The sequence below is a fragment of the Tenrec ecaudatus genome, chromosome 10, assembly GCF_050624435.1.
Source record: "Tenrec ecaudatus isolate mTenEca1 chromosome 10, mTenEca1.hap1, whole genome shotgun sequence".
Lineage (NCBI taxonomy): Eukaryota > Metazoa > Chordata > Mammalia > Afrosoricida > Tenrecidae > Tenrec > Tenrec ecaudatus.
Window position 1 is genome coordinate 142249279 of NC_134539.1, and position 13563 is coordinate 142262841.

The 13563-nt window shown below is 49.6% G+C and overlaps 1 protein-coding gene across 1 annotated transcript in view; it reads right to left on the reverse strand.

The window, feature by feature from the left end:
- The window catches only part of MARCHF10 (membrane associated ring-CH-type finger 10), an 88181-nt gene that overhangs the window by 30013 nt on the left and 44605 nt on the right, over nt 1-13563 (reverse strand). Inside the window, exon 4 of the mRNA XM_075559409.1 lies at nt 7092-7244. Coding sequence (XP_075415524.1) covers nt 7092-7244 — 153 coding nt within the window. The remainder of the gene's footprint in view (nt 1-7091; nt 7245-13563) is intronic.

Below are 13563 nucleotides of genomic sequence, written 5' to 3' on the forward strand. Positions count from 1 at the left end.
TGATTCTAAAGGAGCATCGATGTCTACAGAGCACATCCTAATGGCACATACTGAAATGTGCTGTTCTCATATCCCATTTTAATGAGGGACCCAAGACTTAGGGAGATCAAGGCACCTGCCCAAGAGCCTATTTCGGATAAGTGGTAGCGTGAACAATGTGAACCCAGGCCTGCCTCACACTAGTTTATGCTCTTAACCACTATCTTTTGTTATCTCTCTTGATTAAAAAATTTTTTTACGAGCACCTGGTTTTCAGGCGGCTATGGATGAACAGTAGAAGCCCCAACATGTCTCACAGACAGATTTAGCCTCTAGTGAGTTCACGAATAGCCCTGATATCAGACGAGAGGCATTGTACAGTCGATTATGATCGACACAGGTCAAAATGTCGTATCATCACTTGATCTCCCTTTTGGTCCATTTTAAATCGGTTTCAATTAAAAAAAAAAAAGGGGAGATACATATGGATTAAAAGCCCCGGTGAATCCCCTCTGCCCCTGGGCCAGGGAGGTGAGGGAATGGTCTTGCCGAATGCAGTATGAAGTAGATCATTGCAGATGCTCTTAGGTTACACTTTCTTTTTTTTTTTTTTTTTGAGGTTACACTTTCATTTGGTTTCCCTTAGGATGTATTTACATTTGTTTTAGCTTTTAGTATTTTCTTCTTTCTTTTCGACGGATTTTTAAAGGGTTTTACTTTGTTATAGTTGTTAGTATTTTGTTCTTAAATGTTTTTCTGCATGTGAAATCCCAGATAGGTAAATCTAAAAGATAGGAACTAGGTTAATGGTTCCTTAGGGGTATGCCAGGACAGGCTAGGGGAAATGGGGAGCCAGTAATAAGTACAAGAATGAAGAAAATGTGCTAAAATTGATTCTGGTGTGATTAAACTGTTGAATTCTATGCCAATAAAACTGTTGGTGGTGGGGGGGATAAAGAAAATTAGGTAGGAGTTTACATTTCAGAGCATCGACTTTGATTTCAACAGCTTAAACCATCAAGAACCCCTGCCCCAGTATTTTACCCCTCCCCTGCTGTTTGATTTTTCTTCTTCCCATGTCAACCACCACTCTCCATTCACCCAAGTTAAGAACCGTCTGCTATCTAGTCTTTTGCTTTATTTCTGCCCACCACCCCCGTGTTAGTCTGGGTAGACTAGCAACACAAATTTATACACACTCATGTGTGTATAAGAAAGCTTTATATACAAGAGCAATTGAGAAAACATTCCAGCCCAGTACAGATCAAGTCCATAAGTCCGACATTGGCCCATATGTCCGATACCTATCTATAAATTCCTCTTCAGACTCACGAAACACATGCAATGACATCAAATGCAGGAAGATCACAGCTCAGGGGGTGTAAAGTCTTGTAGACCCAGTGGCGATAGAGGCATCTCAGGGCAGGCAGAGGTCTCCACGTGGCTCAGCTCTAGGGCTTTGGCTCCATCAGTGTAGCTCCATGTGGCTTGTTAACAGGAATGGTGGAGAGAGTGTGTCCTACTTCCAGGGAGGAAGAGAGGAGTTCCCAGAATCCTCAGGAGGAGGCCACGCCCACATACAGGCCTCATTGGCTATGACATGACTGACAGGCCACACTCCACCCCCTCACTCAAGTTGACAGGAGATGATTTAACTGCCACTCTCCCTTTGTTATGAAAGTCTTTATCTTGCTTTTTTGGGGGGTTTAATTTTTTATAAAAGGGACTGAACTTCCCATTTCCTTGTGAAAACAGAAATGCACTTAGGTTAAACTTTAGCACCTTCTCATTTGATTTCCCTTATGATGTATTTAAATTTGTCTTTCAATTCGCCGTGATATGTGTTGTGGGGTCTTTACCCTCTCAATGTAGACAAAAAACTAAAAGTACGTTTCAGAATCCACTTACACTGCCTTCTTCCTGACATCTGCCTTCCCCTCTTCCTCTTCTCTCTGTCATTCTGCCCTGGTGGCCCTGTGGGTTGGGCTTTGGGCAGGTCATCCTAAGGTCAGTAGTTCAAATCCACAGCCTGCTTCCACAAAGAGTGATACAGTCTTCAGTAGCAACAACACAGGGTCACTGTGCGTCATCATGGATCGAATGGCAGTGGTTGTGGAGCGGGTTTCTGCGCTTCTGAAGTGGGGCCTGGTGACGGGATCCTTTATTCTTTTACTTCAGTAGCAGTTTGTCCGTCAGAGCGACAGGACTGCACCGGGTCTGGAAAGGTCCGTGTGAGAACAGCCCCCGCTGTTTGCTGGGAGAACAGAAAGCCCTCCGAGCGTTCGGCTCAGCCAAGGGCCAAGTCAATACTGGCTCACTCTAATTGAGGCGCCTCACAGGGGAACGCCGAACAAGTCTCTAATGTCCTAATACTCTGTAAGCCTCTTTTATTGTTAACTGCATGGGACACTCGGCGACACAGTGCGAATCTTTACTCATCAGCTCTTCTAGAAATCAGTGAAGCTCTCACATCAGGCCCCGTGTGGGTTTTCTGAACCACAGTAAGAGATGCATCAGCCATTCAAGGAGGCACGGAATACTTGGTGGGGTTAGTAGAGACGGGAAGCTGGCTTGCCCACCCTGGACTGGGTTGACCCTCTGCATTTTGGGGAATGGAGACTTCTGTGTGATTCATGGATTCTCCTAACTTTTGAGGAGAAAGCTGGAACGGAGGAGTCAGAAGTGGAGGCTCCGGTTGAGGGCTTGTCTGGAGTTTGATGACAGGCCTTTGAGATTAGCCATCAGTGCAGGAGCCTGGACCTTCTGATGGTGCGCTCTGCAGTGGCAGGCTGCCCCTCTCCCGCTGAGTCAGTTCAGTCTGAGCTCCTGCGCAGGCAAGGTGGAGACACCCACGGGACGAACACCATCAGCTTTGTAAACTCAACAGGGACAGGTGACACGGGTCTCGGGAGCAGGGGGGTGCCACTCCTGTGGACCCCACAGCCCCCCAGATCACGCATCTCTACCTCTCCTTGACACCGTGGCAATTTTTTTCCTTAAAAATCCCATCAGCTTGCGTAGTATGTGTGTGTGTCCCCTAAAGGTGGCAGACGATGCCATTCTCCTCTACTTATGCCCTGTTCCTTGTGTCTATCAAGTAGAGAGATCACAGTAGCTCTGGGGACACCAGGCTGGACAGAGGCGGCCGAGTGACTTGACCGACGCCCTGCGCAGGACTGCAGAGCCGGCCCCTGGCCAGGACCTACACACAGAGGTGACGTGGAGCCAGTAGCCATCTGCCCAAGTCTACTTTGGTCTCAGCTTCTTCGTGTGCTCAATCAATAACTTCCTACATTCCCAAATCCAGAGCCTTCCCTTGCCCCACTCTGCCCACCACTGGCCTCTCAGGGGCTTGTTGCAGAAAGCTTGGGGGACAGAGATGAGGATAAAGGGGAGCATGAAAGTCATGCGTCATCCCAAACTCTGGTCACCAATGCCACTGTTCTGGAATCCAGGGGTGGGCCCCAAACTCAAGACCTAGGGTAATTTCATCCTGCAATTGCACTTTGGCTCCACATGGAAAAGTAAATTTAAAAATAAACGCAGCGACCTTAGGTGGAACATGATGTTGGGGTGAACCACAGCTTCCCACCCCCTCTGTTGTGCACTTCACCTGCCCGACTTGCCTGTGCCCCACAGACTTTTTAATTGGGCCTCTTACCTAGAGACGCGGGTTAAAATATCCCTTCTCTAGAGTTATAAAACTCTAGAGTTTGACTTATACGGACCCTCTAGGACCAAGTAAAACTGTCCCATAGAGTTTCCAAGGTTGTGAATCTTTACAAAAGCTGGCTGTCTCGCCTGTGTCCTAAAGAGTGGCTGGTAGGTTTGAACCACTGACCTTTAGGTTGGCAGCCGAATGCTTTAACCATGTGCCCCCAGGGCTCCTTAATAGAGAGAGAGTTCTTTAAAAATACAATTGGGATAGTTGTATAAATACTACTTTATCCCTTACCATATTTCCTTAAACATTTTGTTGGGAGCCTTACCTTTTTCCATTAATTATTCTTTCAGAACACGATGTCAGGGTCCATTACAGGAAGGTAGCATAACTTCTTTAACTTTTCCCAGACTGTTGGGTATTCAGGTTGTTTGGGGCCCACTTGCTGTCATAAATGACCCTGTGGTCAATCTCCTTGCTCATCCAGTCTTGGACCACGTGTCTTATTTTCTTAGAATAGATTTGGGGAAGTGAAATTGCTGGGTCAGAAGACATGAATTTTCTGGAGGCGTTTTGACTCAGATTGCCAAAGTCCTTTCCAGACAAGCTTGGACCCAGTAACCAGCGAGATGGGAAAGCGTCTTTCTCATGACTGTGCCCCAGACCACCCATGGCAAGTAGGTGGCACAGGACATGACACATCGGTGCCCAAGAAGTGTTAGCTATTGTTTTCCAGCACCACACTGGCCTTCCTGCATGGATTGTGATTTTTAAAACCTTAGCTTGGTAGCACATGTAAGTCTACGCCTATTACTTAATGACGTTGGCATGCCCCTCCCCACCAGTATTTATTACCCAAACTTCTCTTTTTCTGTAAAGTTCTCTGTTATTCTCCTTCCTATTTTTCTTATTGATTGCCAAGAGTTTCCTATATCACACCCCTCCGCCATACTTGCTGTGGGTGGAAGACGAGGCTGTCTCAGACCAGACCCTCAAGAGCAGCGCAGCCCTGGCCCACGGGGTCCGTCACGAGTCAGCATCGACGCCATGGCAGTGGGTCTGGTCTGGGCTGGTCATACGTATGGCAAATCTTTTCCCAACTCTCTGGCTTCGCTTCTGCTTTATGGAAGCCACTTTCAAATGTGTGAAATGGAACTAAACCGAGATTGGTGAGGAAATAATTGGGGGAATTATAAGGCGCCCGGGGACAATCGATAATTTGGACAACTCCTCAAGGCATCCCAGGGTAGTGGGGGACGGCTCCTGGGGGAAAATGGAGGCTTAGATGAGCCCTGCGGGTCCAGGAACCTCTCACCCATGGGAACCCCATCTTCCAAATGACACAGGAGGGTTCCTCTAGGGATGTTGGGGAGGTGGCAGGGGAGAAACTAACAATAGTTGACTGCCTCCCATGGGGAGCTCTGTACCAGGTGCCGGACAGCACATTATCTCACTGCTTTATTAAACAGTGCAATGCGGTGGATCTCCTCATCCATATTGTAAGTTAAGAGTAACTTCTTGACCACCCAAGTTTCTACCACCAGGAGGGGGAAGGGCTGGAATAGAATGGAATTCAGGGCTCATACCCTTCATGGCAGAAGGGCTTGGATGGACTGGGGCCGTTGTGGCTGTCTCGTTGCTACAGATTCACACATATGATAATTGACCTTGATTTCAAGCCCATCAAATGCTAACAGGTTCTATTATAATTTAAAAATAAAAGTGACTCGGGTTACATGTTGGGCGACGATCCACAAGGTCGGCAGTTTGAAACCACCAGTCTCTCTGTAGGACAAAGACGGCGCTTTGTACGCCCAGAAACAGCGGTAGTCTCCAAAACACACAGGGAGCAGTTCTACTCTGTCCTATAGGGGTCACTATGAGTTGGCATTAACCCAAAGGCAGTGAGTTTTTTTGTATGTTCATTTGGAAGGGGTTCTGGTGGTGCAGTTGCTTAAACATTGGCTTGCTAACCCCAAGGTGGGCAGTTCAAGCCCGCCAGCCACTCCAGGTGATGGAACTGTCTGGTTCCATCAAGATTCACAGTCTTGGAAATCCAAGAGAGGAATCCGACTCTGCTCTCTAGGGCCATGTGAGTTGGCGTCAACTTGACGGCAATGTGTGTGTGTTCATTAGGTAGCAAGGAAGGGTGATGCCCAGTGGTCTCCCTGAGGGGGAAGGAAGCACCAGACTGTGGTCAGGTTGACTGTGAAGTGTCACTTCCCTTGAATGCCACAGGGGACTCCTCAGGGTCTATTCTCTTCCTTCCTGACAACCCAGGACAGAGTAAAGCGGTCGGCTCAGCAGCATGGTCTGGGGCCAACATTCAGAGCTGAAATTTTGTAAAAGGAGGTATCTACCAAGCCAGTGTTGGGATGTTCTTTCTTCCTCATTAAGATCTCGACTTCTCGGGTATCCTAGATCAGGTGGGAGATGCTCTCTGCCACCCAGAGGCACCCACTGCTGCCTCCTGGGCGGTGGATGAGACCTGCCCCAGGGCTACAAATGGCTCCTCCACCTCCTCCCTGTCCTCAGCCACTGATCACCCCAATGCCCTCTCTGGGGGCCACGCCACTGCACCGTGATGGTCAAGAAGTGACAGAGAGAAACAGAAACTCCTGCCGTGTTCCTCTCATGGGCCTTTCTTCTTCGCTGTATGAGAAGATCCTATTTATGGGATTAGACATTTTCGTGCCAATGATTTATGATCTGACCAGGTCAAACACCAAGTCCATGTTCCAGATCTCACAAAGTATTCCTCCTCTCTATCCTAATCTGCTTTTTATGAGTCCAGTTGCCTTCAGCTGTGTAGTATGTATGTTAACATTTATTCCCACATCCACCTTTCTTTTTCCCGTCTCCTGGGACAGCACTGTGGAAACGGCACAGCGTTAAAGATCCACGGGACCATGAGGAGGACTTTTAAAGCCAAAGTAGGAACTGAAGCTCAGCCCAAACAACAGCTATGAGGTCTGGGGTGGGGGTGGGGTGGGGGGAGGGGCAGTGGAGGGAAGGCAGAAGAACCCAGAAGACAAAGTCAAATGAGGTTATACAAAAGCAGCCCAGGTTACAACCTGCAATCCCACGGGAATGTAGAGCCCAGCTCTGAACATCGTTTGGGATCACAGGCTAGCAACATCCTCCGGGTCCCCAAATAGTGGCTGGATTTATAACCTTATTGTTTTGAGATAAAACCCTCTCAAGTACTGAGCCTCGGTCATGGAAAACCAGGACAAATGGCTCACCAGCCTCTCTTGGAGAAGAAAAGTAGATCAGATGGTTTGCTTTTTAAATTGTATTATGTGTTTCATGTTAAGGTACACGATCCTTCACATAAGCAAACCACACACACACACACACACACACACACACACATAAAAACCATAAAGAATTCAGGCACGGGTCTGGTCTCCTCTCTGAGGACCAAGCCTAGTGAACCGCAAATCCTTACCTGCTCCCTGGAGAGCCAACGTCTTCGCCAGCAGCTGCGGTTTCTGTCTGCTTCCATCCCCCGACACCCTCGGGCTCTGCCTTTCGGGGCTGACAGTCATTCTCCCCAGGCTTGGCCTCCTCTTCTTGGATAAAAGCTGTGGTGCCCGCGCTGCTGGAAGGTGCAAACTCTTTTCAATAATTAATGTTTACAGGCAACAGTCTTCCGTATAGAGAGCGCTCACGGGGCCCAGCCGTGGAGGAGGCAGGTAAGGGAATGGGCCTTGGCGTCTAAGAAAGGCTAGATCCAAAGCTGGGTGGGCTGGGGCAGATGACTTCATCTCTCAGGGCCTCAGTTTCCCCACCTGTTACACACCTCCTTGTCATGTTGTCATGCCTACTACACCATGCTGCTGGGAGGACGCTGCCTGTTACCCACTGGCCCCAGTCATCACTGTTGACGAGCATGACGTCACAGGGTCCACAGCAGTCTTGCCTTTTGCTAAGAACTTTCTAGCTTTCGGCGTATAGGCGTTGGGATGGACCTGCTTGTAACTCTGCCTGGAGCCCTCTACAGCTCTACCCACGCATTGGAGTCACGTGATATTTCGACCCCGCCTGTTTATGTAGCATTGTTTTTTGGTAGCATTCTTTATTAGCAGTAACCACGGCACACAGAGGGTTCTAAGCGCCACGGGGGAGGAGGCGGGGCACACACCACCTCTCTCGTCCCTGAGCAAGGATGACACGCTCCCAGCGGACAGGAGTGGGAGTGCTACGGTGGATCGTGTTTCCCAATGAATATTTAAAAAAAATTTTTTTGACCAGTTGGATTGAGTTGATAATTGGTATGATATCCTCTCAAAATTTTCTCTTCACGTGTAGTAAGTGTGAGGACAAAAAGAAAAAGTGAGTGCACGTGAGCACGGGAAACGATTTCAGTGATATCCGTGCATCGCTACCAAGCATTGGGTCCACCCCAAACCGAGCCCATAGCCATAGAATCAACTCCTAGGAACCGTGGCCTCGCCTGTCAGTGTGTCCAGGGCTACAAATCATTGTGGAAGCAGACTGCCACGCCCTCTTCCCACGGAGCAGTTGGTGGGTTTGGACCACCCACCTTCTGAGGAGCGCTTTACCCATGGTGCCACCAGGGCTCCTCGTTGGCTTCACAAAGCAGTCAAACTGGAACTGTGGACTGAATACCCCGAGCGCGCGTGGGTGACTTCTCCCCTCCTGGAGCATCCTCTTCGTGTGGCCAGAAGGCAACACAGGGTCAATCTGGACAGGCTTCCTGAGCGAGGGGTGGGAGAGTCACCATTCTTGACACTTGGGGACAACTGGATTTATGTCCCTGAGAGAAAGTGGCGGTTGCCCAAATGAGTCTCACCCAAATCCCAGGAAGGGGTCACAGTGCTGGTTGGCAGCCCAGGATACTGCCAAAGAGGTGAGGCAGCGGGCTCTGTGGGCCAGAGAGGCTCCTGATCCCCAGAAAGCTTACTAAAATGAGGGGAGCTAACAGCGGCGATGGCTCTGGTTGAGGGCAAGTTGGCGGTGCCCAGCGAGGTCGTGAGAGTGACTAGAAAGGAGAGAGAGAGTGACGCTGTCTGCCAGAGGCGAATAGCTTCTTTGAAGGCTGTGCCGGTGGTGATGAGACATGAGTTCCCGGACCGAGACAGAGGAGAGTGAGAGAGAGCAGGATCAAGTGCTTTCCAGGAAGGGACACACTACCTTCTTAGCACCCAGCATTTCATTCCCCAAATCCCTCGGCTGCTCCCTCGTCATCTGACAAGTGGAAAGTCTTCCTGATAGCTCGTTTCCCCGCTAGCGCTCAGAAAAGTCCCTAAGGAGGAAGCAGTGGGATTCTGATTGACTGAGGAACAAACAGGGACAGGTTTGAGATTCTGGCCAAGTCAGCATCTGCAATCCTGGTTTTACAAGGACTGCATTCTAATTTTCAGGAGGATGTCCAGCAAGATTAGTGATTATACTTTACGTTGTCCACCCTTGGGGGTGAGGGGTGGGGGAAATCTTCTCTCCTAGAAACTGTTCTTCAGTCAGCACCAGACAGAGGCCCTTCAGGGTCTGTTCCTAATCTTAAGTCCACCAAGTCCGTTCTGACTCTACTCTGGTTGGAGCACTTACTTACTGTGAGGATTCAAATGTTCTATAATTGCTTAATGCCCCATCTGTTTTCTCTCCAACAAAACTGCCAACCCCTTAAGGATGGGCACCAGCTCATACCCAGTGTGTGTTCCTTACCAAAATCAATTGCCCAGTGATAACATGGATAGCTTTGAGGAAATGCATTCAGTTGAAATTATGAGTGTATCCAAAACACGAACAATTCCTTTATTGTGTAAGAGATCCAAGAGGGCTTGAAAGAAGAGATTATTTAGTTTCCCTTTTCTTGTTCAAAAAACTCCTTTCTTCAAAGCATTCGATCTCTTTAATGATCTCCAAGACCATTTCTGTGTCTTCTCTGACCCAAATGCCATCGCACTAAAAATAATGAAGGTGAACAGCGAGAGATTGTTTCACTCAGGCCGGGCAGGAAAGGCCGGGCAGGAAGGAAACCACCATTGCTGGTGCATTGCTGGTGCAGGCCGAATCTTCTTACCTTTGGCAATTTGAACCTCAGTCTCTGCAACTGTAAAATGCACATTTTACATTTAAGCCCTACCTTTCTGGGTATAACAATAATGTGCATAAATGGCCCAACTCAGTGTCTGGTGCGTATTAGCGGCGAGAAACCGGCCACTGCTGCTTTTACCACCAGTGGGCTAACTGTCACAGTAATAATGATGGGGAGTCTGAAGGCACCCCTCTGAAAGAACTAAATTTGACCATAAGCACATTGCACATAGTTCTCACAGGTTGAGAATAGGTTACTTAGCAGCCTTCATTCCTGTGTAGGTCTTACTGAGTCTATTTTGGGGCCCTTATTTTTTTTAAACCCAAAAGGCAAACAGCAACCCTCTTTTATTATCTTTTTTTCTCTTTCTTTTCAACAAACACCAGTGTGCCTTTGCTATGCAGTAGTTTGAGGTTCGACAAGAATGAGGGAAGCGTCTTGGTCCTGACCTTAAAGATGGTAGTGTCTAATTTGGCCACGTGCTTGGCTTCTTCCCTGGGTTCCCCTCTGGATTCTCTGGAAGGTAAACGCTTGTGAAATAGTCTTTGTTCTCCACGTTCAATCTTGGTTGAAAATGGGGTGACCTAGAGCACACAGTTTGTATGTCTCTAGATTGGAGCACCTCAAACACTCGACTTCTGAGCCGAGTTCATCTCTCACCCCCCTCCCCCAATAAACCCAACTTCAGACCTTTGAGGCCTTTCTCAAGGAGGCCCTCAGCATGGCATGTTACATAGCTGCAGGAAAACCAGGCCATATTTACCCGGGAAGAGAACACATAGCTCCTTTTTAGGTAGGGAAGCACTTTGCTTCAACAGAAAAGGAAGGGTGTGTGTTCAGTCTCATCCCCGGACAGCTCAACGTCCTGACGGGTTGCCCGTGCCTTCTGAGAAGATGGTGATTTCCTGAGTCCCCATGTGGTGCCGTCAGTCACTCCACTAATGGCCAGACTGGCAGTTTGGACCCACCCAGAGACACCTGGGAGAAAGGTCATGGCCAAGCAAAACACAGGGAGCAGTTTTCCTTTTCTACACACGGGGTTGCCGTGAGTCGAAATACATCCCAGAGCAACTGTTTTCGTGTTTTGTGTTTGGTAGTTGCCTTTGGACAGTATTACAACTCATACCTTCTCCAGTATCTGAGCTACTAGCAGAGAAGAAAACAAACAAACAAACAAACAAACGGAAGTTTAGATACAACATGTGGGCTTCGGTTCTCTTGGCAACACCGGGGAGCATTGACCGAGACTGTGGACTGAGTAGTTAGTTATCCATTTGATCAGGGACAGTAATAACAATAAAGTAGAAATCGCCTATCTATACCAGACCCTGACAACCGGATGGCGAGGGAGTTAAGGTCATTTAATTGTCTGTTAACTCCATTCACCTGATGGTTGTTCTCTTACATCATTAGCCTGTCTCTCTCTCACACACACACACACATGCACACGCACACGCGCACGCGCACACACTTCCTTCTTGATAATATGTGGAAAAGAATGAGAAGGAAGAGAAAATGCCTGAACACCTTGCCGTCACCCATACCAATATTCTGCCTAAGAGTTGATTCCTGAGAAAACGTGTTGCTTCTTTCAGACTGCGGGAAGAGTTACAGCCGAACCCTGAGACGCGGTATCGCCTTGGTGTAATCGGCAGTTTTCCGTACAATCACAAATAACAGGCCACATCGATTTGCCTCCTTGAGTGTGCTGGAAACATTTGTTGCCTCACATACTCAGAGGAGATCTTAATGAAAGCTTCATTAGGTACCATAAATATGTTTTACTTTGGAACCCAGCAGGTGGGATTTTTGATTTTTGGAAACGTAGTGCCTAATAAGTAGGCAAGAAGGGACTGTAAACAGCCGCTGAGCCCTTTCATTCGTCCCTCCTCCGGATGGGGCTTCCCCTCCAGCGTGGGCCTTCAGAATGACCGTGCACACATGCATGTGACCACGGGTCTGAGAAGACACAGAAGAGCCTGTTCGGATTCTGGTGGTCACGTTCCAAAGTGTGCCAGACACAGGAGTTAAGAAATCAAATGAGTCTCGAGAGATGTTGGGATTTTATTAGTCGCTCGCTCCTGTTGTGCTCGAAGGCGGGACCCGAGTGACACGGTGGCTGCTGGCTCGTCTTCCTGCTTCCCTGCACACACCTCCTGGTACTGTTTGTGGCACTGCCCTCTACCCATCTGTCCCCCTCCTCCTTGCCTCCTGGAAGCCTGAAGTCCCCCTCCCCTGCCTGTGCTGTGTGTCCCCCCATGGGGGACTTACCACATGAGGTAAATCTTACTGGGCCTTCTGGGGCCAGGCATGCACAGTACAGGGATCTCTCTGGGCGTGGGATTAGAGATGGGGAAGTAGCACATGGCTGCTGGGGACTGGGGCACGGGGGCTGGGGAGAAGAAAGGGGTGCTTGTGTAGGAGGGAAAGGAGACTGGGGGGAGCGAGGTGGAGGGGTGCCGAGCCTTGGGAGGGACGGGTGGCACCAGGGGCAGCAGGAGGCAGGAGTAATTGGTATTAGGCTGCAGGACAGGGGAGAGCGCAAAGACGGTGCAGTAAGGGGAATATTCAACACAGAACAGGGGGTGCTCGCTGCTGTCACCTGCACAAAAGAAAAAGAGCAGTCAGGAAGCAGCACTCAAGGTGGGGAGAATGTCAAAAAGCCCGTGAATGCATCAAAACTCAAAAAACGCTGGAGGGGTGTGGAGGGCTGGAGCGGGACCAGGCTCCAGGGTCACAGGACCAGAAGGCCAGGCTCCCGGCCAGTAGACGCCTAGCCTGGATCACAGTCACTGAAGAGCTCATCAGGGATGGCGATGGCTTAGCCATTACACCCTCTTTGGCCAAAGCTGTGGCTCCCCTGAGGGCCGGAGGGAAGGCCTGCCCCTGAAGCCCCCAGACACTGTGTTAGGCTCTTTCTCATCTCCTACAGTCAGTTGAAAGGGCTCTCCTGCCAGGGCTTGGACCTGGCTCAGTTCCGGCTGAGGCAGCGAAATCAGAATAGACCTGTATTTGTAAGATGTGGGTGGATCAGGAGAACTGCAATGGGAAGCATTTGGGGCCAAAGTGCTGGACCAGGAGACTTGGAAGAGGCGCAGTGAGCCCCTTTCGGAGCCCGGTGAGTGGCATTAGATTCTTGCCGGGACTGTGGAGATTGACGCCCATTCAAAGCAACGTGGTTGGCTGCCATTCTTGGGCCAGGCATCATTGCTTCCGACTCTGTCAGCCAAGAGATCTGGTTGCTACGCAACGTGCACACCGCTCTTGTTTTTAGGCAAGAGATGGAGTTTCTCGTCAGGCCTCAACCTCTCATTTTCCCCATCCCAGCTGTTGTTCTAGTGCAGAGACAGTTTTACAAATTTGGATCTGTTCTGATTTTCCTTCATGGCCTTGGCCACACCGGGGAGAGCCCCCTCCTTGATGGCCTGCAAGGGTGTCACTTAGTTCGGGGTTGCTCTCAGTCCTCCTGCTGGGGGAGCTTGTGGTCCCGCCTTCTTTCTTGTCTTCCTGCTGCAGAGCGGAAGCTCAGGGTAAGAAGCAGGGGAGCAGAGAGATCCCGTGGGATTGTAGGAAGAGAAAGGAGCCAGGGGGAAAGGCAGGGAGACCGGAGTGGTGTCGGCATGTCGGCCATGATTTGCGCATTGACTTCGCTCTCAGCCTGGGAGGGAGACGAGGGGTGCCTGGTGGAGTCAAGTCCAGAGAGAGCCCGTTGTGCATCTCGGAAGCTGTTTTCTCATCTGCAAAAGGCCTTGGGGATTTTCCCTGGCCTTGGGCCTCCCTGGGAGACCCTGGCACCAACTGAGCAGACATACCCAGAGGCTTCGGAACCTTGGCTCTCCCAAACCTCCTGATTCAGAAC